Genomic DNA, 26,279 nt, shown 5'->3' with positions numbered 1-26,279 from the left:
TGAAATTGCCAGAATGATGAGAAGCAGAATTGTAGATAAATCTAGATGTAGTGCATGATTCCGAGCAAACTAATAAGAAAATAAACACAAATAGTGAAGAAGATTAAGGGGTTATAACTCGAGTAGAAACAATCATAAAAATATAGTTCAAAAGATAATAATTAAAAGAAATACAAGAAAATAAAAAGAAAACAAAACAACTAAAAAGAGAAATAAACATTAAATTAAATTAAATTAAAAAACAAATAAAATCAATAATCCTCATCGTCGGAGGCATCAGTAGGGTGAGTCGCGGTGCCGAAGAAGAGATATGGAGGTGCTGACAGATCTACTGCAGTGTCACGTCAATACTATCAACTACATGAAGAGACAAAAGCATCTATTGAGCAACAAGAAGATGAGTTCCTTTTTGTGGTGACATGTTTCTCCAATGATCTTGGTTGATCGAAAGCGGCTGCACAAATCACATGATCAATGATCCAACAATTTTCAAAGAACTTGATAAAACTATCATTTCTAAAATAAAAGTTGGAAATGGTGAGTTTATTCTAGTTAAGGGAAAAGGAACAGTGGCTATTGAAAGTTTAACAGGTTTGAAACACATAATTGTTGTTCTATATATGTGCCTAACATTGACCAAAATCTTCTTAGTATTGGGCAATTGATTAAAAAAGGTTTCAATGACATATTTGAAGACAAATGGTTCTTGATCAAAGACTCAAAAGGCAAAGATGCATTCAAAGTAAAAATGAAAGAAAAAAGCTTTGGTCTAAATCTAATGGATGAGAAGCCAACAACAAAGCAATTGCTAGAGACTCCTCAGTACTTTGATGACAACATGATGTTCTAGTTCGTGACATAAGAACTTTATCTAAAATTTATGAAAGGTGCAATGTTGTTGTATTTGAGTCTGTTGAGTTTAAAAAAGCTGAGAAAGATGACAAGTGGATTAAGCAATGAGAGAAAAGCAGCTCAAGGCATTCCAAGTTAAGGGACAAGAGGAGAAGTTTGCATGTTAAACAATGCCTCATATAGTCTTAAACAAACTTCTAGGCTTGGTACAGTAAGATTGATGAATATCATTTGGAAGAACAGAAGATTGGTGAAATCAAGTCTGTTTTTTGCAAGACTGAAGATCAAATAGCATATATGTTAATCAAGGCTCTTCCAAAAGTTAGATTTAAAGTTTTAAAAAATAAAATAGGCTTTTACAATTACTAAGGCAAGGAGAAGTGTTGAGAATGTGCCTTGGACTTTCTCTGCAGACCAAGGTTTTAGGAATTTTTAATTTTTTTTTAATTTTGTCACATGATTTTAGGAGTAAGTTCAATGTTTGTGTCATGATTTTAGGAGTAAGTTTAACAGGTTTCTCTTTTTTTTTTTTTGCTTATATAATCTGAACAATACAACAGATTATAATGTGCTTCCAATATATCTTTCTTTCACATTTTATGTTTTTCATATTTTTTGTTAAAATACCAACACAATTCATCTTCTCGGCCACATCTACGTTGATGCTATGTAAATCCATTTATTCTTTCTTTTTTTGTTTGAGTAATAAAGCTATGTTTGCGGGGCTATATTCATATTATGGGGATGGTTTTGTAGTAATGATGCAAGGTTCCTTTGGAGATCAATACAGCCAGCGATAAAGGAGAGCCAACCAGAGTTGGTGGCAGCCTGGAAAATAGGTAGAAGCCGTGGACAAGGGACTATGCTGGTGTCTATGACGCTTTCGTGGCTTTGATTGGACTCAAGAAACTAAAGTTCTTGTTGGTGCTTTCTCAGGCAAGTTTCTTAATCTTATATTAGTTTTAAGAAGAGTTAATTATAAAATTTAATGTATAATGATTCAAACGCAATGGTATGGTACAATAGCAATGAAGCGTGGATCCTAGTTCAATTCTTTGCTTTGATTGAGATGCATGACATAGAAGGAGCAGAATCGTGAAAAAAATAAAGGGCACTCAGTATCATAGAACGTCTAATTATCTAGGACTCTAGGCTCATTTATTTGCTGTCTTTTTTGTAGAGCTTTACACTAAGAGGATGTTTGAACTGTTGCTATCTACTTATTCAACAATAAGCATCCAAGATGCAGCTCAATATCTTGGGATGAGCGAGGAAGAATCCACAAATTGTAAGTACATGCATTGTAATTATGTTAATGCTGTGAAGTTTCTACTATTTAATATTTATTTTTAAATGTTTAACCGCCTTTCTGCAAGACAGAGACATGTCTGGTTTATATCAATAATAATAGGTGATAACAATGTCAAGAAGTATCTAATGGTTATGGTTTCAACATCTCTAGACTTCAAAACCTCTTCCTTACCAAAGATTGGAAACATTTGTGCTCTCCATACATTCAAAATATATAAAACATGAGACTCAAAAGAATTGTGGCCAAGAAAGCTATCTTTTTTAATCTACTATTAATTACTACGAATATATTGTTTTTACTTCTTAGTTTTAAGAAGCCTAATTGATGGCCATAAAAAAAAGACCCTAAATTGCCAGTAGAAAGCCACATACTAACAGGCATATGCCAAACTAGGGTAAATGATAACCATATGGACTACCATCCAAGTCTAACTATACTAATAGATCATGTGCTATTAACCTTGCATGTCCAAAATGGATATGCTTTTTGTTACGAAATATTGCTATTGATGGTTCAACTCATCAAAGGGGACTAAAACTTTAGGATTCGTTAGAGAGAGACCCAAATCTCTTCTAAGTTTCTTGATAGAAATTCTACTTAGTTTTTATTGTTCCATATGTCCATTTAAATGAGGATCACTATTATTACACGAATCGCACTCTTATTCTAGAAAGGAAATAAGTTAACTGAAATAAAAGCACAACAAATCCTAAGGAAAGAAATAAAACCACAACCTAAGCCTTAATTGAGGAATCAAAATTAGAACCTTTTCTAACATAGATTCGGCCCATAACACTTTTCCTCTTTGCTAGAATGGCACTAGCAAAGCTTATCCATTATGGAATTAAAGAATGCATCATCTGGAATAGAGACAAAGGTAATAAAGGAATTATTGAATCATAATATACTAGAATGCATTGGTCAATACAACCATTTGCCAAGGACATTCAGCAGATGAAAACTTTCTTCATCAACTTTGTTGAAGCCGTGGCCTGCATCGCAACAAAGAACCAACAGCAACAAATTGGTCAAAAGACCAACAACAGTAAATTGTACAATTTTAGCTGCTATACTATTTTGTAGCAAAGAAATGGAGTTGGTTCAGTTATAAAATTACTTTTTGAATATTTGTTCCTATGGAACTTAGCCTAAATCTTTGTAATGAGTTAGCTAAGTTAGTAGGAAAGATTGACTGATGTAATAGCTGGTATGCCAGCTTTCTTTTGTATACAAGTTGCTATATTTTTTTTTTGGTAAGTAAGAGCAGTTAAATTAGTAGGTAACTGTCAAATACTTTTGTAACCATCATATATTCAAAGTTTGAATGAAATTATGATGACTTCTCAGTTACAAATTTTATGCTGAGTTCTTTTCTTTTGTTTTTCTTTCATTCGTTTTTTTGCTTTCTTTGCTACTGCCATTTATCCAACAAATGGTATCAAGAGCTTTCAGTCTTTGAGGGCCTTGGTTGTACACTGTCACTAAGCAAATTGTGTTTGAAACAAAAGAAGAAGAGGTTGTTTTGCTTGCTGAAAAATGAGTTTTACACCACCTCCTCCACCTGTCTTTGCTGGAGAAAATTACAACATCTGGGCAGTGAAAATGAGAACATACCTGCAAGCACACGACCTGTGGAATGTTGTTCTCAATGACACTGAGCCACCACCATTAAGAGCCAACCCGACCATAGCCCAGATTAGGCAGCACAATGAAGACTGTGCCAAGAAGTATAAGGCTATGTCGTGCCTTCAAAGTGGAGTTTCTGATGTTATTTTCACAAGAATAATGGCTTGTGACACTCCAAAGCAGGCCTGGGACAAACTCAAGGAGGAGTTTCAGGGGTCTGACAAGACCAGACAACAGCAACTGATCAACATGAGAAGAGATTTTGAAAATCTCAAAATGAAGGACTCAGAAACCATCAAGCAGTATGCTGACAGAATCATGACTACTGTCAACAATATAAGGCTGCTTGGGGAGGAATTCAGTGACCAAAGAGTGGTTGAGAAGGTCATAACAACCTTGCCAGAGAAGTATGAAGCAAAAATTTCTTCTCTGGAAGATTCAAGGGACTTGTCAACAATCCCTTTGACAGAGCTTATAAATGCTCTTTATGCTCAAGAGCAGAGAAGGGCAAATAGGCAGGAGGACCACTATGAAGGAGCTTTTCAGGCTAGAAGCAGAGAAAGCTCAAGTGCAAACTTAAATGCCAAAGGCAAGAAGCCCTGGACTGAGAAGAAGAAGAAAGAACTTGTCAAAAGGAAGTTCCCACCTTGTGTCCATTGCAAGAAGACTACTCATCTTGAGAAATACTGCTGGTACAGACCAGATATTCAATGTAGAGCCTGCAAGCAATTTGGCCACATCGAAAAGGTCTGTAAGAGCAAGCCAAAACCACAACCACAATTTCAAAACCAAGCTCAAGCTGCAGAAGAGGTTGAATCACCTGAAGAGCATGTCTTTTCAGCATCATGCTTTGCAAGCTCGAGCAAAGTTAGTAAAATATGGTTGATTGACAGTGGATGTACCCACCATATGGCTTCTGAGAAGAGTATATTTAAGGAGCTTGACACCACCTTCAAGTCCAAAGTTAAAATTGGAAATGGTGAGCTGCTGGAGGCAAAGGGAAAGGCAAGGCCTTGATAAGCACCAAGTCAGGTATTAAAACCATTTCAGAGGTTCTCTATGTACCTGACATTGACCAAAATTTGCTAAGTGTTGGCCAGCTATTGGAGAAGGGTTACTCTCTGATTTTTGAAGGCAAAAACTGTTTGATCAAAAATGCTGCTGGTGAAGTGTTGACTACAGTGGCTATGCAAGACAGAACCTTCATTGTGGATGTGAATCAACTGCAAGCCAAGGCATATGCATCTCAGTCTGATGAGACAGACTTGTGGCACAGGAGGATGGGGCATGTGAACTACAATTCACTGAACATGCTGCACAAAATGGATTTGGTCAGTGATATGTCCAAAATTGAGCCAAAGGATGCTGTATGTGAGGTCTGTCAGCTAGGCAAACAAACCAGATTACCCTTTCCAGTCAACAAGGCATGGAGAGCACAAGGGAAGCTTCAGCTTATTCATACAGACATCTGTGGACCAATGAAGACTACCTCCTTAAATGGCAGCAGGTACTTTGTACTCTTCATTGATGATTATTCAAGGTTCTGTTGGGTAAATTTTTTGAAGCATAAGTCAGATGTTTATGACTCCTTCTGCAAATTTAAAGCCTTGGTTGAAAACCAAGCAAATTGCAAACTAAAATGTTTGCGGTCTGACAATGGTTCTGAGTATGTATCTCAGAAGTTTCAAAAATTGTGTGATGATGCTGGAATTCAACACCAATTGACTACTGTGTACACACCACAGCAAAATGGTGTTTGTGAAAGGAAAAACAGAACAATCCTTGATATGGCTAGGTGTTTGTTATTTGAGGCTAAAATGCCTAATGTTTTTTGGGCTGAAGCTGTGAATACAGCTATTTACCTGTTGAATAGGTTGCCAACTAATGCAGTCAAAGGAAAAACTCCCTTTGAAGCCTGGTTTGCACAGAAACCATCTGTCTCTCATTTGAAGGTATTTGGCTGTCTATGTTATGTGTTGGTACCTGAGGAGAGAAGAACTAAGTTGGACAGGAGGTCCATGCCTGGGGTGTTTGTTGGCTACAGCAACGTGAAGAAAGGATACAGAGTCTTTGATCCACTGACCAAGAAGGTTGTAGTGAGCAGAGATGTAAAATTCAGTGAAGCAAGTAGCTGGAAATGGGATGGAATTGAAGCAAATTTGCCTGATGGAGAAGAGATTGATGTTGATCTGCAGCAAGCTGAAAATGAAGAAGTAACTGAAAATGGCTATGATGATCAACCTGTTCGAGGCACCAGGACATTAACTGACATCTATGAGAGATGTGCAGTAACTATATTAGAGCCTTCATGTTTTGAAGAAGCTGAAAAGAAAAATGCTGGCAGGATGCTATGGAAGCTGAATTTAAAATGATTCAGAAAAATGATACATGGGAGCTTGTAAACAGACCTGAAAACAGAAAAATTATAGGTGTAAAGTGGGTTTATAGAATTAAGAACAATGCAGATGGCTCCCTTAATAGACATAAGTCCAGACTGGTTGTTAAAGGTTATAGTCAGCAGCAAGGGGTTGATTTTTCTGAAACCTTTGCACCTGTTGCAAGGTTGGATACTATCAGATTGCTGCTAGCTTTGGCAGCTCAAAAGCATTTGAAAGTGCATCATCTGGATGTTAAGTCAGCCTTTCTAAATGGCTTTCTTAATGAAGAAATATTCATTGAGCAACCTGAGGGTTTTAAGGTCACTGGTGAAGAACAGAAGGTCTACAAGCTGAAAAAGGCTTTGTATGGTCTAAAACAGGCTCCAAGGGCCTGGTATGAGAGGATTGATGGCTACTTAGCAAGGCTCGGGTTCATAAAGAGTATCAGTGAGCCTACACTCTATGTTAAGAAGGATCAGGAGGAGACCTTGTTAATTGTTTCCTTGTATGTTGATGATCTGTTGGTTATTGGCTGCAAAGATCAACTTATTGAAGACTTCAAGAAACAGATGCAACATGTCTTTGAGATGACTGACCTTGGTCTGATGACCTACTTTCTTGGCATGGAGATAAAACAAGGAAGTGATGGCATTTTCATAAGTCAGCAAACATTTGCTTCCAAGGTGCTTGAAAAATTTTGCATGTTGAAATGCAAACCAGTCACTACACCAGTTGCATTGGGAGAAAAATTATCAAGTGCCAGTGAACATGATCGAGTAGATGAGAAGGCATATAGAAGCTTAATTGGTTGTTTGCTTTATTTAACAGCAACTAGACCAGACATTGTCTATGCTGTTAGTCTACTTTCAAGGTTTATGCACTGCAGTAATGTGGCACATCTGAAGGCAGCAAAAAGAGTATTAAGGTATGTCAAAGGAACCATCGATACTGGTGTGAAGTTTTGGAGGGCAAAGGAGCTGAAACTCGTAGGCTATTCTGATAGCGATTGGGCAGGGTCAGTTGATGACATGAGGAGCACTTCAGGTTATTTTTTCACCTTAGGCTCGAGTGTTTTCAGCTGGAGTTCGAAGAAGCAACAAACTGTTGCACAATCTACAGTAGAGGCTGAATATATCTCAGCTGCAGCAGCTGTGAACCAAGCCATTTGGCTTAGGAAGATTTTGGATGATTTGAATGAAAGTCAAGTTCAGCCTACTAAGATTAGAGTGGATAATCAATCAGCTGTGGCCATAGCCAAGAATCCAGTCTTCCATGGTAAGACTAAACACTTCAAAATCAAATTTCATTTTGTTAGAGAAGCTGAGCAATCTAGGGAGGTTAGCTTAATTCATTGCAGCTCAGAAATTCAGCTAGCTGACATTTTAACTAAACCATTGGGAGCCAACCGATTTAATGCTTTGAAGGAAAGGATTGGTGTTTGTTGCATACAGACCAAGGAGGAGTGTTGAAGCCGTGGCCTGCATCGCAACAAAGAACCAACAGCAACAAATTGGTCAAAAGACCAACAGCAGCAAATTGTACAATTTTAGCTGCTATACTGTTTTGTAGCAAAGAAATGGAGTTGGTTCAGTTATAAAATTACTTTTTGAATATTTGTTCCTATGGAACTTAGCCTAAATCTTTGTAATGAGTTAGCTAAGTTAGTAGGAAAGATTGACTGATGTAATAGCTGGTATGCTAGCTTTCTTTTGTATACAAGTTGCTATATTTTTTTTTTGGTAAGTAAGAGCAGTTAAATTAGTAGGTAACTGTCAAATACTTTTGTAACCATCATATATTCAAAGTTTGAATGAAATTATGATGACTTCTCAGTTACAAATTTTATGCTGAGTTCTTTTCTTTTGTTTTTCTTTCATTCGTTTTTTTGCTTTCTTTGCTACTGCCATTTATCCAACAAACTTAACTGTGAGGAATGAATGGCATGCAGGAAGATGGTGGACAAGGGAGGCGACTTTAAGGGAATTTAATAGAAGTGCTTTGACTGTGCAAAATCATAATTTTATGTGTGTAATGAACTCTTTTAATTTCACTTGTCCTTATGTTCTGCTTGTTGTGTTTCCATATAAAAAAAAAGTTTTGGTTGATTAGTCTGGCAAAAGAGGATCATAGACTTTGCAAAGAGTCTCCAATCTTCCAATGTACTCTTTTTTCAAGGGTTGTTTTAGATTGCTTTAGTGCTATTTGGACTTCTAAGAGATCAAAGATAAGGTTAATTTTTTGTCATCACAACTGTTTGGGGCTTGTTTGTAACCTAGTCAAGGCTTTCAAGTTTTTCCGAGTGTTGAACTAGCTTTGGTTTTATGTTCATGCATTTGCTGCATTTATTTTAGCGCTTGAGGTGGTATATTTGGCAATGGGCTCTTACTGTCAAGTCTCAATCCTGTTTTCAGCTTAACGCTCCACATTCTGTGTAGTTAACAGAATGTAGTGTGTTACTATGCGCATTGTTTTTCGGGTTGTTGATGGTTATATGCATTGGCTTCAAGTTGTTTATGCCTGTTGCATGCAGATGCCCTCCAACGAGGTTGGATAATCGATCCCGCTTCTCAAATGTTAATTGTGACAAAGCAGTGTATCGTGAAAGAGCAGAAACTAGACCCTAGCAAATTGCAGCGACTGACGGCATACGTCTTCCACCTTGAACATTAAACCAGATTTGTAAACTTCTGACTTTTTGACTGCCTTGTTGAATCGAATTCTTCAACCAAATTAATGCTTTCGTCCAGAATTTGGGAGCTTCTGCAAATTTCATTCATCTTTGTTGTCTTACATGCCCCCGGTTTATGTTTGGAACAGTTTACTCAAATATAAAATCTAGGTCTTACTAGCAGAAGAGAATTGGAAGCAATTAAGCATGCTCTTGGAACCACATATTTGCATCTCCAAATAGAACGGCACGCCATTTCAATAAATTGATCTTAGTATCATTAGGTAAATTTACCTAAAGTTTGTCTTACACTGAATTTAAACAAGTTATTTTAATCCAACTAGTGGTTAGGAGACAAATTAGTTTAGCTTAAGCTATTGACAGGTGAAAATGAGACGATATTCATTTACGATTTTTTGTTTGTTCATTTTTATATGTTTATTTATATTAAATCAAAGTTTTTTATATCACGATTTAAGAAAATACATCAAAGTAAGCTATTAAAATAATCACTTTTGTTTACTTCAGATTATATTTAAGTCACTTATGTTTGAAATGTTACGTTTTGGTCACGTTAACATGTTGTAACATTTTAGTTACTGAGTCATTAATTGTCGTTAACAGTGTAACGGTAAGTTGACGTGGCACGTTAAATCATCATTTCAAATAAAAATCTTAGGTTAAATTATGCAATTGGTCCCCATATTTTTCATTTTGAGCAATTTAGTTTTTTTTCTTTTATGTTCTTTTAACTTTCCCTTTTCTTTATTTTCCATTCTCTTCTGTTTCTCCCTTTGTTTTCTTCCCTTCTCCATCTCTTTTAACATGGTTTTTCTATATTTTTCATTTGTTAAATTTTTTTTATGTTTATGAAAAAAATGATAAAAGCTATTCTCACCCACGGTTACAAATCCTAATCGTCCATCATCACTTTAGCAAACCAATTTGGATCTCTCAATGGCTTTGTCCACAAGCTCTCCTCACTCGAAGACCTCGCTAGTTGTGACTTATGGCAGTCCACCCTCAACAAAGTTTCCCGAGCCCGTTCCCTTAACCTCCTAACCAATCCCCACGACCACCTCATTTATCTTACCTACAACATTCTCGCCCTCTCGAAATGACGTTGTTTCACTAATTCTTCAAACGAGCTCTATACTTTCAATGACTAAAACGACCACCATACGAAACTTACCATCAACTTTACTCAAACCAGTTTGGTTCCATGCTCCCTTTCTCTCTTCGGTTCATCCATACTCTGCTTCCAATCAAGTTTGCTTGGGAATATCCAAGAAGATTTAAATCAATTTTATTGTTTGCTTAAATTTATTTGTCAGAAAATAAAAGAAAAGGAAAAAAATAATTTACACAATTCTGTAAAAGTTTGGAAACAGAAAAAAATTGTTTTGAATATAAAGAATTCAATTTATGTTTAGATTTGATTAATGATATGGTTTTTTTATATATATTTGACTAGTTAGATCCAATTTTAGTTTCAAAATTAGATTATATTCAAATTGCTATTTGATTAAAAATGATTGATATTCGGTTTCGATTGAAATTCAATTTAGGAATCATGTGAAAAAAATAAGGACTTAGTTTATTTGGTGAGCAAAAATTCTGCAATGAAGAATATGAGAAGAGAGAAAAATAAAGGGGAAGAAGAAAATGAAAATAAAGAAATAAAAATAAAAAAAATTAAATTGTTCCAAAAAAATAAAAGTATAGGAACTAGTTTTAACAAATAAAAAAACATAGAAAAACTACATTAGAAGAAATGAAGGAAGGAGGAAAACAGAGGGAAAAGGAGAAAAGAATGAAAAAAAAGAAAAAGAAAGTTTAAAGAACGTAAAAGAAAAAAATTAAATTGTTCAAAATGAAAAAAAAATATGGGGACCAATTGTATAATTTAACTTAAAATTTTCGTTTGAAATGATGATCTAATGTGCTAAGTCAGCTTACTTACACCGTTAACGACAATTAACGCTCAATGACTAAAATATTACAACACGATAACGTAAGTGACTAAAATATAACATTTCAAATATAAATAACTAAAATGCAACCTGAGACAAATAAAAGTAACTATTTTAATAGTTTACACAAAAAATTATTATTAAGTATAATATTAGGCTATTGTTGGGATAATGCAAATGCAAATGTTAAGTCAAAGTTTTTCTTTATTGAAAATTTGAAAGTTTAATGGAGTAAAAAGTCCTCAAACTTTTTAAAAAATGTAGTTAATTTTTTTTCACTCAATTGGGTACTTAAACTTTCAAAATGTATTAAAAAGACCCTCAAATTTTTTCAAAAAAGCAATTAAGCCCATATATATATATGCACTCAATTGGGTACTTGAGCTGTTAAAATGCATCAAAAAGACCATTTGGCTGTTAGCTTTAACAATGTAACATGTGGCCAAAAAATTATAAAAAATATAAATAAATAAAAGGTATAAAATTATTAAAATTTAATAAAAACTATAAAAAATTATAAAAAATTGTAAAATTTTATAAAAATCATAAAAAAATTATAAAATGCATAAAAAAGACCCTTTAACCATTAAAATTAATTTTTCTAAAAAATTTTGAGAGCTTTTACACACCCTTAAGCCAACTTTACATAAGTTATTATGTATACTTATTATAAAGTCCTCGAGTTAGTTGGTATCACAAGTTAATTAGGTATTAGCTCAGTTAGAAAAAGACAAAAATAAGCTCAAGTAATTGTATTGTATTGAGGATGTTTTTATATTTTTATATAGAAAAATAAAAACACATAATGGCTCTTTAATTTTTAACATTTGTACTTTACCATTCAACCAAACATTTATTTATTTGTAATATAACTTTGATATATATATATATATTTATCCTTTCTTTAAACATAATTACAATACAATAAAATAATAAAAATACAAGATAAATGTTAAATTAACTATAAACGTCTTTTTAGTTGAATTAATTAGGAATATTTTTATAAATTAAATGGAGAATGGAAAATTTGCAAAGATAAGGATGAAAAGTCAAATTTGTAGAAGTAAGGGAAAAGTGAGGAAATCATTTAAATTAAAAAGTTTAAGTTGGAATACATTAGAGATTAATATTAAGAATAGAAATTATTTTAATTAATGATTAGCTAAGCTATAATTTGAAATATCAGGTGTTTAGTTAAGAAAACTGAATGGGCTGGCAGATGCTTTCTACATTCTAATACAAATATATAATTGTGATTGTTAAGTTAAGAGAGTCAAGTTATGCAAAGTCAGAGTAATGCTTAATGCCTGTTTCCTACAACACATGTACAGCATGTGAATGTTTCCATTATCACCTTGAATCATGTGCTTATGAATGCTTTAAATATATTAGACTTATCAAATTTTTGCAGTTTCTGAATTATTAATACAAAAAATAATAATAATAACCTGCCTTCATTACACTTTCCATTAGCTGGCATGGATGATTATTTATATATATATATATATATATATAGAGCAGTGTAGTCAGCGCTGCTTCATGTATGAACATCAAATATTCACTCAAGACCTAAGAAATGTAGTTTGAAATTTTTTTGTTTTGACGAATATACAATGTAAGGTACATTATGGAAAATTCGAATTCAAAACATTGAATTAAATTTAAGAAGGATTATTAATCTGTTGTGATGAGAGGGAAATTGACTAAGTTTTCAATTAATCATAAAATATATTTAATATATTTTGATTTCTATATTTTAAGGTGACAGTGTATGTGCCATGGACCATATCCTACTCCTTATATTAGAATAGTAATTCAGCTGAAGCAATCTCCAGCAAAACTAAGTCTAGGCTACGATAGTGTTCTGTTTCAAATGGATATACATATGAGGAATGCTGCTTCGAAAGGAGATGTTGAGATGTTATATAAAATCATAGATAGAAATCCTAATGTATTGGATAATATTGACAAACATCCCCGTTGTTGAAACTCCTTTGCACGTTGCTGCAAGTGAGGGACATACCAGTTTTGCTATAGAGATCATGAGGCTGAAGCCATGTTTCTCCCAGAAGCTAGATGGCAGAGGGATGAGCCCCATGCACCTTGCCTTGGAAAACAACCAGATCTCGACTGTGCTTCGTCTCCTGGAGACGGAGAATGGGGAAGACCTCGTCCGCAACAAAGGCAAAGACGGTATTACTCCTTTGCTTCATGTGGTGAACCAGGGAGATCTCCGTCTCTTGGATAAATTTCTCTCGGCTTGCCCCACTTCCATCGTTGATATCACCAACCAGGGTGAAACTGCATTGCACATCGCTGTGAAAACCCGCAAAATCGAAGTTTTAGATTATTTATTAGAATATCTTCAAAGGTCTTGGAAAAGAGAGGCCCTGAACCAGGAGGAAAGAGTCCTCAACTGGAAGGACGAAAATGGTTACACCGTATTGCATACTGCAGTGGAATTGAATCAATTACAGGTGATAATCTTAATTGCCAATATATATATATAATCATTTTATTGCTTAATTTGTTGATAATTATTCCTCCTCCTCCTCCTGCAGATGGTGAACTCGTTACTAAAGACTAACATCAATGTGAATGCGGAAAACCTGAAAGATTTAACAGTTCTGGACATGGTTAACAAATCAGAACCAGTTAATACAGAGATGAAAGGCCTCTTGATTCAAGCAAGAGCTCTAGAATTTCACTCGATTCAGATCAAGGGTACTACAGATTCCATGAATCAACCAAGTACCAAATCAAAGGTTAGCTGTTTTGGAAACGTGATAGGATTATTGAAAGGGCAGAAAGCAAGTATCTCCACGGAATCAAGGGATGCATTGCTTGTGGCGGGTGCACTGATAGCGACAACCACATTCCAAGCGATTCTGAGCCCGCCAGGAGGGCTTGGTCAGGGTGAGAACAATGAAGGGAAGGTGGTGATGAAAGCTTGGGTATACATGATATTCGTAATCTTGAATGGTACTTCGTTTTGTGTGACAGTCATAACCATATTTCTTCTTCTCCCACACGGCTTCTTTGGTTGGCTATTGACGGTATCCTTAGGTCTGCTGTCTGCTGGTTACCTGGTCAGCTCAATGGTCATATCGCCAAACCTGGAATGTGCTTTGTTTAATTTGGGTTTATTCATACTGTTTGTAGCGTTACTAGTTGTGGGTATTCTGCTTTCATCAAAGCGTCAACGGTTCATCTCCATCAGAAAATTCTGCAAATGCTGCAAGTAGGACCTTCCATCCGTGGACGGATCTCTCAGTCCAATTATTTGGGTACAAAAAAGATATCTCCTCATTTTGTGTGAAGTGCATCTTCTTTGCAATTAAACTTTTTCTTTTAATTTTATATCTGAAGTAAATTGGTAAGATAATGACCAAAATCATTCAAATTTATGACTTCGACATTTTCTTTGATAATAAAGGAAATATCATCTTAGAAAAAGGTACAACCAGCAATTGGACCCAATACAATGGTTGCAAAGGCTCAAACCGAGCCAGAGAACTTAGCCCAATCAAACGCACAGAGCCCTAGCTCTTAAAACATTCGGCCACCGCCACCACATCTAAACATATAAACATTGCAGGCTGCCTATGTTCACATTACATTATTAATTTACTATTCCTTTTTCACAAAATTTACTTATAATGAAATAACAAATTCATCTAGAATCAAATTATTACACTACAACACGTATAATTACACACATATTCAAATAAATTTACAATACAAATGAATTAAAAATTGAAAAATCTAAACTACACTAATTAATTATACTAAAAACTCATATATTACATTAGTATATAATGAGTTTTTAAAACCTATACATATAATCGCATATGATGAGTTAACAGGTCTTTTATTTATTATTGTATTTATGCAATAAAATTTATAATAAAATTAATCTGAATTTTGAAATATAAAATTGTAAAAAATTAAATTCATGACAAACTAAATTCTATTTTGGTGAAGAAGAGGGAGAATGATGGCATATTTTAGCTTTCAAATAACCTATAAGTTTAGGGTTAGAATCAAATTTATTGAATGTTTTGTCAAAAAGAAAAAAGTAAAAGTTTAAAAAATAATGATACGTCTATATCTTGATTGTTTTAATTAAAAATTAGTAAAAGGAAGAAAAATTTTAAGACTATTTACTATTGAAGTTGAAAAGTGATTTAAAAAAAATGTAGTGAAAAAAGAATTTTAAAAAATACTTTTGTTTATCAATTTTAGAGAAAGTGCAAGATTGAAATTATTGAATGAGGAAAATATCTAAGGAGCAACTTTATTCATCATTTCAATCAATACCCAAACATCAAGCAAAACTACAAATACCCAACTCTTTTTTATTTTGTTCATTCAGCATAAGGCCAAGTTTGAGCACTTTGCTGTCCTATAATAAACAAACATTTAATGACATGATAACAATAACAAACCAACTATAATTGAGAAAGTAATCCACCAAGTGCTATTCTGAGGTTGTTTAATAAAGCTGAATGTCCGTTTCATAAGCAACTCCAGCTTTCCAGTACTTAGGAATGACATTCGGTGCCTGCACCCATGTCAATCCGGCGCTGCCCCGCACTTGGAACCTCAAACTGATGTCTCCTGATGGCGGATTTGCCATGTCGAAAACGGCGCCAAATGCCCTCCTCATTCCTATCCATTCTTTACAATCCTCCTGCATATTTATATCACCATCAAAACTAAATACGTCAACTCCTTTTAATAGCAATGTAAACATCAAGGGTTGGCATAAAGTTAAAGCACTTTGATTACCTGCCAAATATCGACGGATAGGATTTCACTTTTACCAGCTTGGTATAACACTACAATGGCCAAGTAATTTGGGTATTTGCTATGTTCCTGAACCTTAACCTGGGTCTTGTAACCACTGTATTGGCAGGGGATTCTTTGGTACTCTACATCAACAACGCCGTAAGCAAACAGATGTGCCCCGGTGTCTGGTCGCGCCATCCTTGCATATGCGGGGGGACTAAGGATGAAATCGGTGTTGTCGCCTTCGCCATAGTCGGTCACCACTATGTTCACCCCATTATCAGCACATATTTGAGGGTTAGTGCACCTAACCTGACATAGTTATTTCATTAAACAAATACCAAAGTGCCATTAGTCAGCAACATAAAATAACAACCCACTTGTTTATAATTTGAATAGTCCCAAAGCTATAATTAATCATACATACATATAATTTAAGGGTGTTGAAGATTTACCTGATAACAAGCACCGCAGCCAGTTCCATTCTTGTAGAGCCTGGAAACCCCGGCGACATTGGCATCATTGACACTTCTTCCATATTCTCCAAATCCGCAAGCTCCACCTAGATTCACGTGATTGTTAGCTCATATATGCAAATATTTAATGACAAAACAAACAAGCATATATGAATTATAGGAGAAATGTATGTACTTGGAGTGCCTAAGCAGTCAGGACTGCCGTAGTAAGTTGCTCTGGACTTGACGAAATAGTCCTGAGAGTAACACACTGCAGGTAATAGCACCATGACAGAAACTAGGCAATACTGAAGTTTCAGTGAGAACCCCATGTTTTTTTTGGCTACAAAATGAAATCAAGCAAAGAAAAGAACTTAAAAGTAAAGGAGAGTGAAGCTGAATGAGGTTTGAGATAAGATGGGAAGCTAAGCAACCAGAATATCCCATATTTATAGCAAAGCAGAGGGGAAAGAGGCTGCTGTTGAGCAAATTGCAAACACCTTTTTTCTTCCACTACTTAGCAGTAGTTAGGCCAAAGTCCAAATGGGTTTTTAAGGCTTGTTGAATTAAGATGAATGATGTGTAAATTGTAAATGCATGTACCTTATGTAGACCCCGTTATTGACCCCCCCCCCTTTTTAAGACCCCTTTTTGAAGTTAGGATATGTATTACATTAACAAATCTTCTGCCTAACTTTTGTGAACATTCCCTTCGCTTTTTGGAAGATTCGTGTCTGTATCTGCAGGTTCATTTTGTAAGTTTACGCATGACTTGGTTTTGGGACTAAACCAAAAAAGCTATCTTGTAAGGCACTACAAGGACTGTGAAACCAGTAAGCAGGCAGCTAAGATCACTGAACACTATCACTTAGAGGTGGAGAATTTGAAGTTAAAGACTTGAAACATTAGGGGCAAGAGCACTCACTGATTTTCTGTTCTCTTGGGTTTGTTGTACTTTGTAGAACAAATTGATGTTGACTGATTATTTTTTTCCGAATTCTTGGCACGTTTGAATAAATTTAAAGGTATATGTAGGAAACAAGATTACAAGTGTGAATTTCCAATAGGATGATTGTGGATAATAATAAAAAAGGAATTAAGTAGTATTTTTATTTGTTAAGTGGAGGTGGGTAGGTACCTCATCTTCCCGTTCTTCCATTTGGGGATTGTCAGCACATTGGGTTGTAAATACCAGAGAAAAACAAGTACGATATTAATTAGGCTAATCATGGACTTAAGATAGACGGGTTTTCATTATAATTAGATTTATCTACGAATTAACCATATCTATATTCCCTAAAAAACAAGATTTATAAAGCAATTCTATTTTAGCAAAATAAATCTTAGTATCTTTATTTGAAAATGTTATAAATTTAAGATTAAAAGATTTTATATATTTAAATTATTAATAAATAAAAAACATTATATATAATAATACATAATAATTTAATTGATGTTTACGATACTTAAAATTCATCAATCTGTCTAAGAATATACGGGATGATTCGATGGTGTGGCAAGCTGAAAACTCTGCTGATTACTTGATTCGGAGCGACTATAAGCTTCTCTTGGAGGATTCGATGGGGGTTGATGATGCTGGGGCTCATAAACAAATTTACAACAAGCTCTGGAATTTACAACTACCGGGGAAAATTAAGATTACAATTTGGTGCCTACTACTAAATTACATCCCAACCTATGTTAACCTATACAACAAAAGAGTGGCCCTGCACAAGTAGTGTGGAACTGGTTTTCAATACATTGGCTAGGGAACATACAAGAAACAAGATTTTGGGACTGGTTCGAATATGTAATAGGAAGCAGTTCAACTATTAACAGAAGCATATATAGTGGTGATTACATGGTCCTATGGAATTCTCGAAATAAACATGTTATGGAGAACACTATTCAGTCTACATACAAGCTACTCACAAAGATCCACTTGATGAACTGGGAACTAAATTACTTGTTATGGGGAGAATCAATGTGATGGGATGATCTCTTCCAGCTCTTACGGCGGTAAAAGTTAACTTTGATGTAGCGTTCAAGGACATGTACTTGGTAGTGGGGTGGAGATTAATTCTCACATCTATGATGCTTTCATGTAGTGATAGAGTTAGAAAATTTTTTGAGTTCAGAATTAAATTATATATTTTTATGATAATAAAAATTTAATTTTACTATTTTAATAATCTATATTTTTATAATTTTTAAATGATTAAATTAAATTTTTATTAAGAAGACCAAAATATAATTTTACCATTACTAATTTAATTTTTTATAAATTATATAATATTTAAATAAAAAACTTTCTATTTTAGAGGACCCGGACCCCTACCCACCTCTTGGCTGAGCAACTGTTTTCATGGCTGAAGCATTGTCTTCAATCTTTGCGGTTTGCCAAGGACATGGGGTTCACCATGATGCATGTGAAAGGAGATTTATAAAGGCAATGCAAAAAACACTAGACAAAGCCTATATTTATAATATTTTGGATTCTGATTTAGTATGAAATTTATTGTATTACTACTTGTAAGATTCGTCTCATGACGGGTCTCAAATTATTGAATTCAAAAGGTAACAAATAATCAAAATATATAACTTTTCAAATTAAAAAATAAAACTATCACTTATAATGAAATCAGTACTTATAAACATTTTAAATATTTTAGAAAACACATTAAATTTATTGTTATAATTTCTTTAATTTTAAAGAACATTGAACAAAGAAATATAAGAAAAGTATCTCTTCAAAGAGTATTATATTATTATTATTATTATTATTATTTTATTAGAGAGAGAAAAATCACAAAATTTAAATTTGTGTTAGACTGAATTTTTTATTAATTACACATCACTTCTGAGGAGATTTACTAATACTACAACTTTTTTAGTATGACTTTTGAATTAAATTTTGAGTTTTATATATAAATTTTTATACTTATTTATAAAATATAGCTATATTCAAATAGTTGCTTATAAAATTCAATACTTAATTTTTTAATAATTAATTTTTTTAATTTATCAAACACACTTTAAATAATATATAATAGAATATGAGTTTGACAAGAAACTTGTATAGTAATTTCTTATAGAATAATTAATAGAATATTAAGAGATTGAAGGTTAACTAAATAAAAATTTATTTTGGAATTTTTTTAAGTATGTCCTTCGAATTGAATTTTAAATTATATATTATATATAATTATATTAAAAAAAGTCGTTTATTTAGATAGTCACCTTTCTTAACAATATATATTAATATATTGTCTATTGACTATTGACTTTCAAATCATTACAATACCTGTCTCGAGATATAAACCTTATTGTCTTGAGATATCATACTTCAAAGCAAAACTGTGAAAACAAGGGAAGCATGACTCGGGACATAACTTCATTGTCTCAAGATGTAACACCCCATCTTGATAATTTGTGTTTGGATTCACATCCTAATTTTGTGCTTGACTTTGTATGATTTCAGGTTACTATGTGAGGACCTATTTGCCCTAAACTATATGTATATTTACTCACACGAAATGAAATATTACATTTATGCCACGTTTGTTAGTTTAAGATGAATGTTTGAAACTATTATGAGTTGTTCCGGAATGAATGTGACATCTCGCATTCAAATTCGTCGTCTGAGTTAGGTGTAGGGTGCCACACAAAATAAACTATACCATATTAATAAGATAAAAATTCCAAAATAATAAATTTTAAAAACTTAAGATTTATTATTATCAAACAAAATAATTATATTCAACGCTAAATTTTTATTAATATATCAAATAATTTTATAATATAAATCTAATGCTTATAAAATTCAATACTTAATTTTTCAATTCATCAAACACACTCTAAGTAATATATAACAAGAATAACAATTTTGTAAGAAACTTGTGTAGTAATTTCTTATAGACTAATTAATGGAATATTAAGAGATTGAAGTTTAACGAAATGAAACTTTGTTTTGGAATTTTTTGTAGTACGTCCTTGGAATTGGATTTTGAGTTATATATATAATTTTATGTTTATTCATACAACATAACTATGTTCAAGTAGACACTTATTTAGATAGTCACCTTTCTTAACAATATATATTAATATTCAATTAGATAAATATTTAAAAAACGCAAATTTTGATTAACATTTAAGAGATAAACATTTGATAACTATGAGATATAATTCATCATCTGTAATTTTTTCCTTTTAATTTTTGGATTATTTATAACTTTTCAATGATAACTATAAAAACATTATAAATATTTATAATTTCTTAAATTTTATGGAAGATTGTAGAAAGAAAACATAAGGAAAATACCTCTCAAAAGAGAACTTTATTGATTACACACAAATAAATATATCAGGGAAACTACACATACCCAACCTTTTGGGTTTATTCAGCACAAAGCAAAAGCTTGAGCACTTTGCTTGCTGTCTTATTATAAATTAATACACACTTTATTTTTAAGAAAATATAATAAACAAACACTTACTGACGTAATAACAAAACCAAAGCAACCATAGTTGACACTTGTGGTTTACTGAAGCTGAATATCGGTATCATAAGCAACTCCAGCTTTCCAATTACGAGGAATAACAGCCTTTGGCCATTTGATGCCGGCGTTGTCCTGCACTTTGAACCTCAAACTCATGGCTCCCAATGGTGGATTTGGCATGTCGAAAACTGCCCCAAATGACCTTCTCATTTCTACCCATTTTCCCTGCATTTTACCATCAAAACTAGTTACTTTCAATTCCATTTAATAGCAGTATAACATCAAAGGTTGGCATAGAGTTAGAGCACTTTGATTGATTACCTGCTGCCAAATATCAACGGATAGGATATCACTTTTACCAGCTTGGTACAACATTATAATGGCCAAGTAATCTGGTTTTCTGCTATATTCATGAACCTTAACCTGGATCTTATGACCAACGTATTGGCAGGGAACTCTTTGGTATTCCACGTCAACAACTCCGTAAGCAAGCAGACGATCCGCGGTGCCTGGTCGTGCCATCGCTTCATTTGCGTGGTGGCTGAGGATGAAATCGGTGTTGTCGCCTTGGCCATAGTCAGTCACCACTACGTTCACCCCTTTCTTAGTACAGATTTGAGGGTTTGTTGTGCACCTAACCTGACGGGGTTATTTCATTTAAACATCATTAGTTGGCAACATAAAAGAACCAGCCGAGAAACAACATTTGTGATCAAGATATATATATACATAATATCGATATTATAATTTAAGGGTGTTGAAGATTTACCTGATAGCAAGCACCACAGCCAACTCCATTCTTGTAGAGCCTATAAACCCCAGCGACATTGCCACTAGAGATATTTCTTCCGTATTCTCCAAACCCGCAAGCTCCACCTAGATTCACGTGATTGTTAGCTCATATATGCAAATATTTAGTAATAAAATAGGCATGCATATCTGTATTATTGGAGAAATGTACATACTTGTAGTGCCTAAGCCGTCGGAACTGCCATAGTAAGTTGCTCTGGTCTTCACGAAATAGTCCTTTGAGTAACACAGTGCAGGTAATAGCACCATGACACACACAAGACAGTAATACTGAAGTTTGAGCGAGAACCCCATGTTTCTGCTACCAAATGAAACCAAGAAAACTTAAAAATTAGAATGAAGATGAATGAGGTTTAAGGTAAGATGGGAAGCTAAGAAACTAGAATACCCCATATTTATAGCAAAGCAGAGGGAAAAGATGCTGCATTTGGATGAAGATGTAGGATCGTAAACGGTGTACGGTATGCAGACCCTTGTTATTGACGCCGTCCTTAACATACTTATTTGAATATATATGGGATATTTGTATTTATTGTATTATGTTAATAAATGTTGTGTATGACTTTTGTGAACATTCCCTTCAGTTTTTGGAAGACTCGTGTCTATATCTGCCGGTCTATTTCGGAAGTTTAGACGTAAGTTACTTCGGGAACTAAATTATTTGTTTAAGCTATTGGTTTAAGACTAGAGATGCAGACTTTATTTCTTGTAAGTTGTTTTTCCTCAAATATTTGGATGCCTCCAGGGAGTCAAGTACGAAGATTTGGTATAAACAAATAACAAAAGCGAAGGTCGATATTCTGAGGCACCTCCAGAAAGCTATCTTCTAAAGCACTACCATGAGATGACTGTCAAAAATTGGGGCTGAGAGCTATCATTAATCTTTCTGTTTTCTTTTGCTGGCTCATGTTTGTACAAGTAGTTGATGTTGAATATTTATTCTTCAAAATCTTGGCAATTAGATTACAGGTGTGAATTTTTGTTGGAGCTAAGTGCAACAAATAGCAAGGTTCAACAAAAAGCTTGCCGAGCAAGAATCGAGACTTGCGGCAGAAACAAAGAAGAAAAATGAAATAAATTTTAAGCAAAGCTAAAATAGAGAGTATATGGATGAAATCTTGATTGAATTCATTCATTTTTTTAAAATGGCATAAAGCCTATTTATACAAGCTTACAACTTGACAACTTAGTTGGAATACAACTAAGTTACATCATTACATCCAAATAATAATAATAATAATAATAATAAAACATGTGATTGCTACATGCTAACCATTGCTTCAATACTCCTCCTTGGTTTGCATGGAGCAAACACCTAGCTTCCTTCTTAGACATTCGAACCTTGTGACATTAAGGGCTTTAGTCAAAATGTCTGCAAGTTGATCCTCAGAATTACAATGGATCAGCTTCACTTCCTGAGCTTGCTCCATTTCTCGAACAACATGCAACTTGATGCTGAAATGCTTTGTTCTTCCATGGAACACTGGATTTTTAGCAATTGCAACTGAAGATTGGTTGTCACAGAAGATCTCAGTAGCTTCCTTTTGATGCACTTTCAAATCAGCTAAGATTTTCCTTAGCCAAATGGCTTGGTTGACAGTACTTGCAGCTGCCACATATTCTGCTTCAGCAGTAGATTGAGCCACCAGACTTTGCTTCTTCGAGCTCCAGCAAAACATGGCTGAACCAAGGTTGAAAGCATACCCTGAGGTGCTTTTCATGTCATCTATCGAGCCAGCCCAGTCACTATCAGTGTAGCCAACCAGCTTCAGATTTCCTTCCTTGCTGTACCTTAAACCATAGCTCAAAGTGCCTTTGACATATCTAAGCACTCTCTTAGCAGCTTGTAAATGCTTTTTATTGCAACAATGCAAGAACCTTGAGAGCAATCCTACAGCATACATTATGTCTGGTCTAGTGGCAGTTAAATATAACAGACAACCAACTAGACTTCTGTAGGTTGTTTCACAAACCTTCTCAAAATCACCTTGGCTCGATAGTTTTTCTCCAACAGCAACAGGTGTTTTAGTTGCTTTACTGTTTTGCATGGAGAACTTGGTCAGAATCTTTGTGGCAAAGTTTCTCTGACTTAGAAATATCCCATTTTGTGCTTGAGTCACCTCCATTCCAAGGAAATAAGACATTTCCCCTAGATCAGACATTTCAAATAATTCTTGCATCTTGGTCTTGAAATCGACCAGCACTGCTCGATCTCCTCCTGTCACCAGCAGGTCATCAACATATAGGGATACAATGAGCTGTGTTTGTGTCCCTTGCTTCTTGACATATAGTGTTGGCTCACTCTTGCTTCGATCGAATCCCAAATTAGTCAAGTAGCCATCGATTCTGCTGTACCAGGCCCTTGGAGCCTGTTTTAAGCCATATAGGGCCTTCTTCAGTTTGTAGACCATATGCTCTCTGCCAGCTATCTCAAACCCTTGTGGTTGTTCAAAATAGATCTCTTCATCTAAGAAACCATTCAGAAAGGGTGATTTCACATCGAGTTGATGGATCTTCCACTCGAGCTGTGCTGCTAAGGCAATCAGTAATCTGATGGTGTCTAGCCTGGCCACTGGTGCAAAGGTCTCCAGGTAGTCCAGGCCATACCTCTGACTGAACCCCTTGACAACTAGCCTTGCTTTCAGTTTGTTCAAGGTACCATCAGCATTTTGCTTGGCTTTGTACACCCATTTCACCCCAATTATCTTCCTTTTGACTGGCCTTTCAACTAATTCCCAGGTCTGGTTCTTCTCAATCATGCTAATCTCCTCAGCCATTGCCTGCTTCCACTCTTGCTGAGCTTCAGCCTCTTCAAAATTGCTTGGTTCAGCTATGGCTACATGAGCTCTTTCATAAATCTCAGTCAATGGTCTTGTTCCTCTAACTGGTTCATCATCAATGTCCATTTCAGGAACATTTTGATCTGGCTCAGCTTGATCTGCTGCAAGTCCTTCTGAAACTTCCTCAGGTTCATGTTTTTCCCAGTTCCAACATGACTTTTCATCAAATACCACATCCCTACTGACTGACACTTTCTTTGTTGAAGGATCCAAGATCCTATAGCCCTTCTTAACAGTGCTGTAGCCCACCAAAATACCAGGTCGAGCCCTTTCAGACAATTTGTCCCTTTTGACAGCAGGTACATGAGCATAACAGATGCATCCAAAGACCTTCAGATGAGCCAGTGATGGCTTGAATCCAAACCAGGCTTCGAATGGAGTTTTTTGATCCAAGGCCTTGGTTGGAAGCCTATTTTGAATGTAGTTTGCAGTGTTAACTGCCTCTGCCCATAGTGCTTTAGGCAGATTCTTCTGAATCATCAAGCACCTGGCCATATCCATCAAACTCCTATTCTTCCTTTCACTTACACCATTTTGCTGAGGTGTATATGTGTTGGTAAGTTGATGTTTGATGCCTGCCTTATCACAGAAGGCTTGGAACTGAGCTGAGGTGTACTCAGTCCCATTATCAGACCTTATGGACTTCAGCTTGCAACCTGTTTCAGTCTCAGCAGCAGTCTTGAACTTCCAAAACACTGAGGCCGCCTCTGATTTCTGTTTTAGGAAGTAAAGCCAGCAATATCTTGAAAAATCATCAATGAACAGTATGAAGTACCTGTTTCCACTTAATGACCCAGTCCTCATAGGGCCACACACATCAGTGTGCACCAGTTGGAGTTTTTCAGAGGCTCTCCAGGCTTGATTCGAGGGAAATGGGAGTCTGGCCTGCTTTCCTAGCTGACACACTTCACACACATCATCATGATCCACTGAGTTGATAAAGTTTTCAGCCAAGTCCTCTCTGACCATTCGAGCCATCGATCTGAAGTTGGCATGTCCCAGTCTTTGATGCCAAAGCTTGGATTCATCTGATGTGACTGTGTAGGCAATGTCTGACTCCCTGGTCCAGTCAACTACAAAGCTCTTATTAGCCATAGGAACTGCCATCAGCTTGGATCCACTTGGATCATTGATTTGGCATTGGTTGTCTTTGAACACAACAGAATAACCTTTCTCCAGCAACTGAGCTATGCTGAGCAGGTTTCTGTCAATTTCAGGCACCAAAAGCACATTTGAAATCACTTTGGCACCTGTGGGGGTGCATATCAGCACATCACCCTTGCCTTCAGCTTGAATAAAATGTCCATTTCCTATCTTGACTTTAGTTCTGCAGCTTCTGTCTAAAGACTTGAAGATTGCAGCATCAGGTGTCATGTGGTTGGTGCATCCACTGTCTAGAAGCCAACCAGATGAGAAACTTTCTTGAGCAGCTGAGCATAACACAGCAAAGACTTGCTCCTCTTGGTCACTGTCCTCCTTAGCTACTCGAGCCTCAGCTTTCTTCTGTTGAAACTGACTCTGCCTTGATTTGGCCTTGCTCTTGCAGACTCTCTCAACATGACCCTTCTTTTTACAATGCTGACATACAGCATCTGGATTGAACCAGCATTTTTCTTTTGGATGACCAGCCCTTCTGCAGTGCTTGCAAGTCTGACCCTCTTTTCTTGCAACATCAGTCCTTGGCTTGTCTCTCCAGGCCTTCTTGCCTTTGTAGGCAGTGTTTGTTCTTGCCTGAAAGGCACCTTCTTGATGCTCCTCCAGTCTGCTTGCTCCTCTTTGCTCTTGAGCATATAAAGCATTGATCAACTCTGTCAGGGAGATGGTGTACAGGTCCCTTGAGTCCTCGAGAGATGAGATTTTTGCCTCATACCTCTCGGGCAGAGTTGCAATAACCTTCTCCACTATCCTAGCTTCCTTGAGCTGCTCTCCAAGGAGCCTTATGCTGTTAACCACAGCCATAATCCTGTCAGAGTACTGCTTGATAGTTTCTTCTTCCTTCATCTTCAAATTCTCGAAATCTCTCATTAAGTTCAGCAACTGTTGCTGCCTTGTCCTCTCTGTCCCTTGAAACTCCT

The 26,279-nt window shown here is 35.2% G+C and overlaps 3 protein-coding genes and 1 pseudogene across 3 annotated transcripts; 2 read left to right on the top strand and 2 right to left on the bottom strand.

Moving 5' to 3' along the window:
• Positions 1-778: 778 nt before the first annotated feature.
• Positions 779-9,051, top strand: LOC121220360 (COP9 signalosome complex subunit 8-like; annotated as a pseudogene).
• A 3,590-nt stretch (positions 9,052-12,641) lies between these two features.
• LOC121219884 (ankyrin repeat-containing protein BDA1) lies at positions 12,642-14,129 on the top strand. Its single transcript, XM_041098550.1, has 2 exons — positions 12,642-13,286; positions 13,371-14,129. The coding sequence occupies exons 1-2, from the start codon at positions 12,759-12,761 to the stop codon at positions 14,052-14,054; spliced, it is 1,212 nt and encodes a 403-aa protein (XP_040954484.1). The 5' UTR covers positions 12,642-12,758; the 3' UTR covers positions 14,055-14,129.
• A 961-nt stretch (positions 14,130-15,090) lies between these two features.
• On the bottom strand, positions 15,091-16,481 carry LOC107886418 (expansin-like B1). The gene is made up of 4 exons (XM_016810371.2): positions 16,252-16,481; positions 16,056-16,162; positions 15,601-15,912; positions 15,091-15,502 (listed from the first exon to the last, which is right to left on the bottom strand). The coding sequence occupies exons 1-4, from the start codon at positions 16,385-16,387 to the stop codon at positions 15,305-15,307; spliced, it is 753 nt and encodes a 250-aa protein (XP_016665860.2). The 5' UTR covers positions 16,388-16,481; the 3' UTR covers positions 15,091-15,304.
• Positions 16,482-20,566: 4,085 nt separating this feature from the next.
• On the bottom strand, positions 20,567-21,670 carry LOC107888059 (expansin-like B1). Its single transcript, XM_016812231.2, has 4 exons — positions 21,520-21,670; positions 21,324-21,430; positions 20,876-21,193; positions 20,567-20,779 (listed from the first exon to the last, which is right to left on the bottom strand). The coding sequence occupies exons 1-4, from the start codon at positions 21,656-21,658 to the stop codon at positions 20,597-20,599; spliced, it is 747 nt and encodes a 248-aa protein (XP_016667720.1). The 5' UTR covers positions 21,659-21,670; the 3' UTR covers positions 20,567-20,596.
• Between the last annotated feature and the right edge of the window lie 4,609 nt (positions 21,671-26,279).

Source organism: Gossypium hirsutum, chromosome D08 (assembly GCF_007990345.1).
Source record: "Gossypium hirsutum isolate 1008001.06 chromosome D08, Gossypium_hirsutum_v2.1, whole genome shotgun sequence".
Lineage (NCBI taxonomy): Eukaryota > Viridiplantae > Streptophyta > Magnoliopsida > Malvales > Malvaceae > Gossypium > Gossypium hirsutum.
This window is presented reverse-complemented; position numbering and strand designations above follow the sequence as displayed.

What these genes read in the sequence shown, in the direction of transcription:
- LOC121219884 (XM_041098550.1), top strand. Translation starts at nt 12,759, where the DNA reads ATGTATTGGATAATATTGACAAACATCCCCGTTGTTGAAACTCCTTTG. An exon ending in TGGAATTGAATCAATTACAG is followed by an intron (nt 13,287 to 13,370) that starts GTGATAATCTTA and finishes CTCCTCCTGCAG; the next exon opens with ATGGTGAACTCGTTACTAAA.
- LOC107886418 (XM_016810371.2), bottom strand. Translation starts at nt 16,387, where the DNA reads ATGGGGTTCTCACTGAAACTTCAGTATTGCCTAGTTTCTGTCATGGTG. An exon ending in TGACTGCTTAGGCACTCCAA is followed by an intron (nt 16,163 to 16,251) that starts GTACATACATTT and finishes ACGTGAATCTAG; the next exon opens with GTGGAGCTTGCGGATTTGGA. An exon ending in GCTGCGGTGCTTGTTATCAG is followed by an intron (nt 15,913 to 16,055) that starts GTAAATCTTCAA and finishes TAACTATGTCAG; the next exon opens with GTTAGGTGCACTAACCCTCA.
- LOC107888059 (XM_016812231.2), bottom strand. Translation starts at nt 21,658, where the DNA reads ATGGGGTTCTCGCTCAAACTTCAGTATTACTGTCTTGTGTGTGTCATG. An exon ending in CGACGGCTTAGGCACTACAA is followed by an intron (nt 21,431 to 21,519) that starts GTATGTACATTT and finishes ACGTGAATCTAG; the next exon opens with GTGGAGCTTGCGGGTTTGGA. An exon ending in GCTGTGGTGCTTGCTATCAG is followed by an intron (nt 21,194 to 21,323) that starts GTAAATCTTCAA and finishes TAACCCCGTCAG; the next exon opens with GTTAGGTGCACAACAAACCC.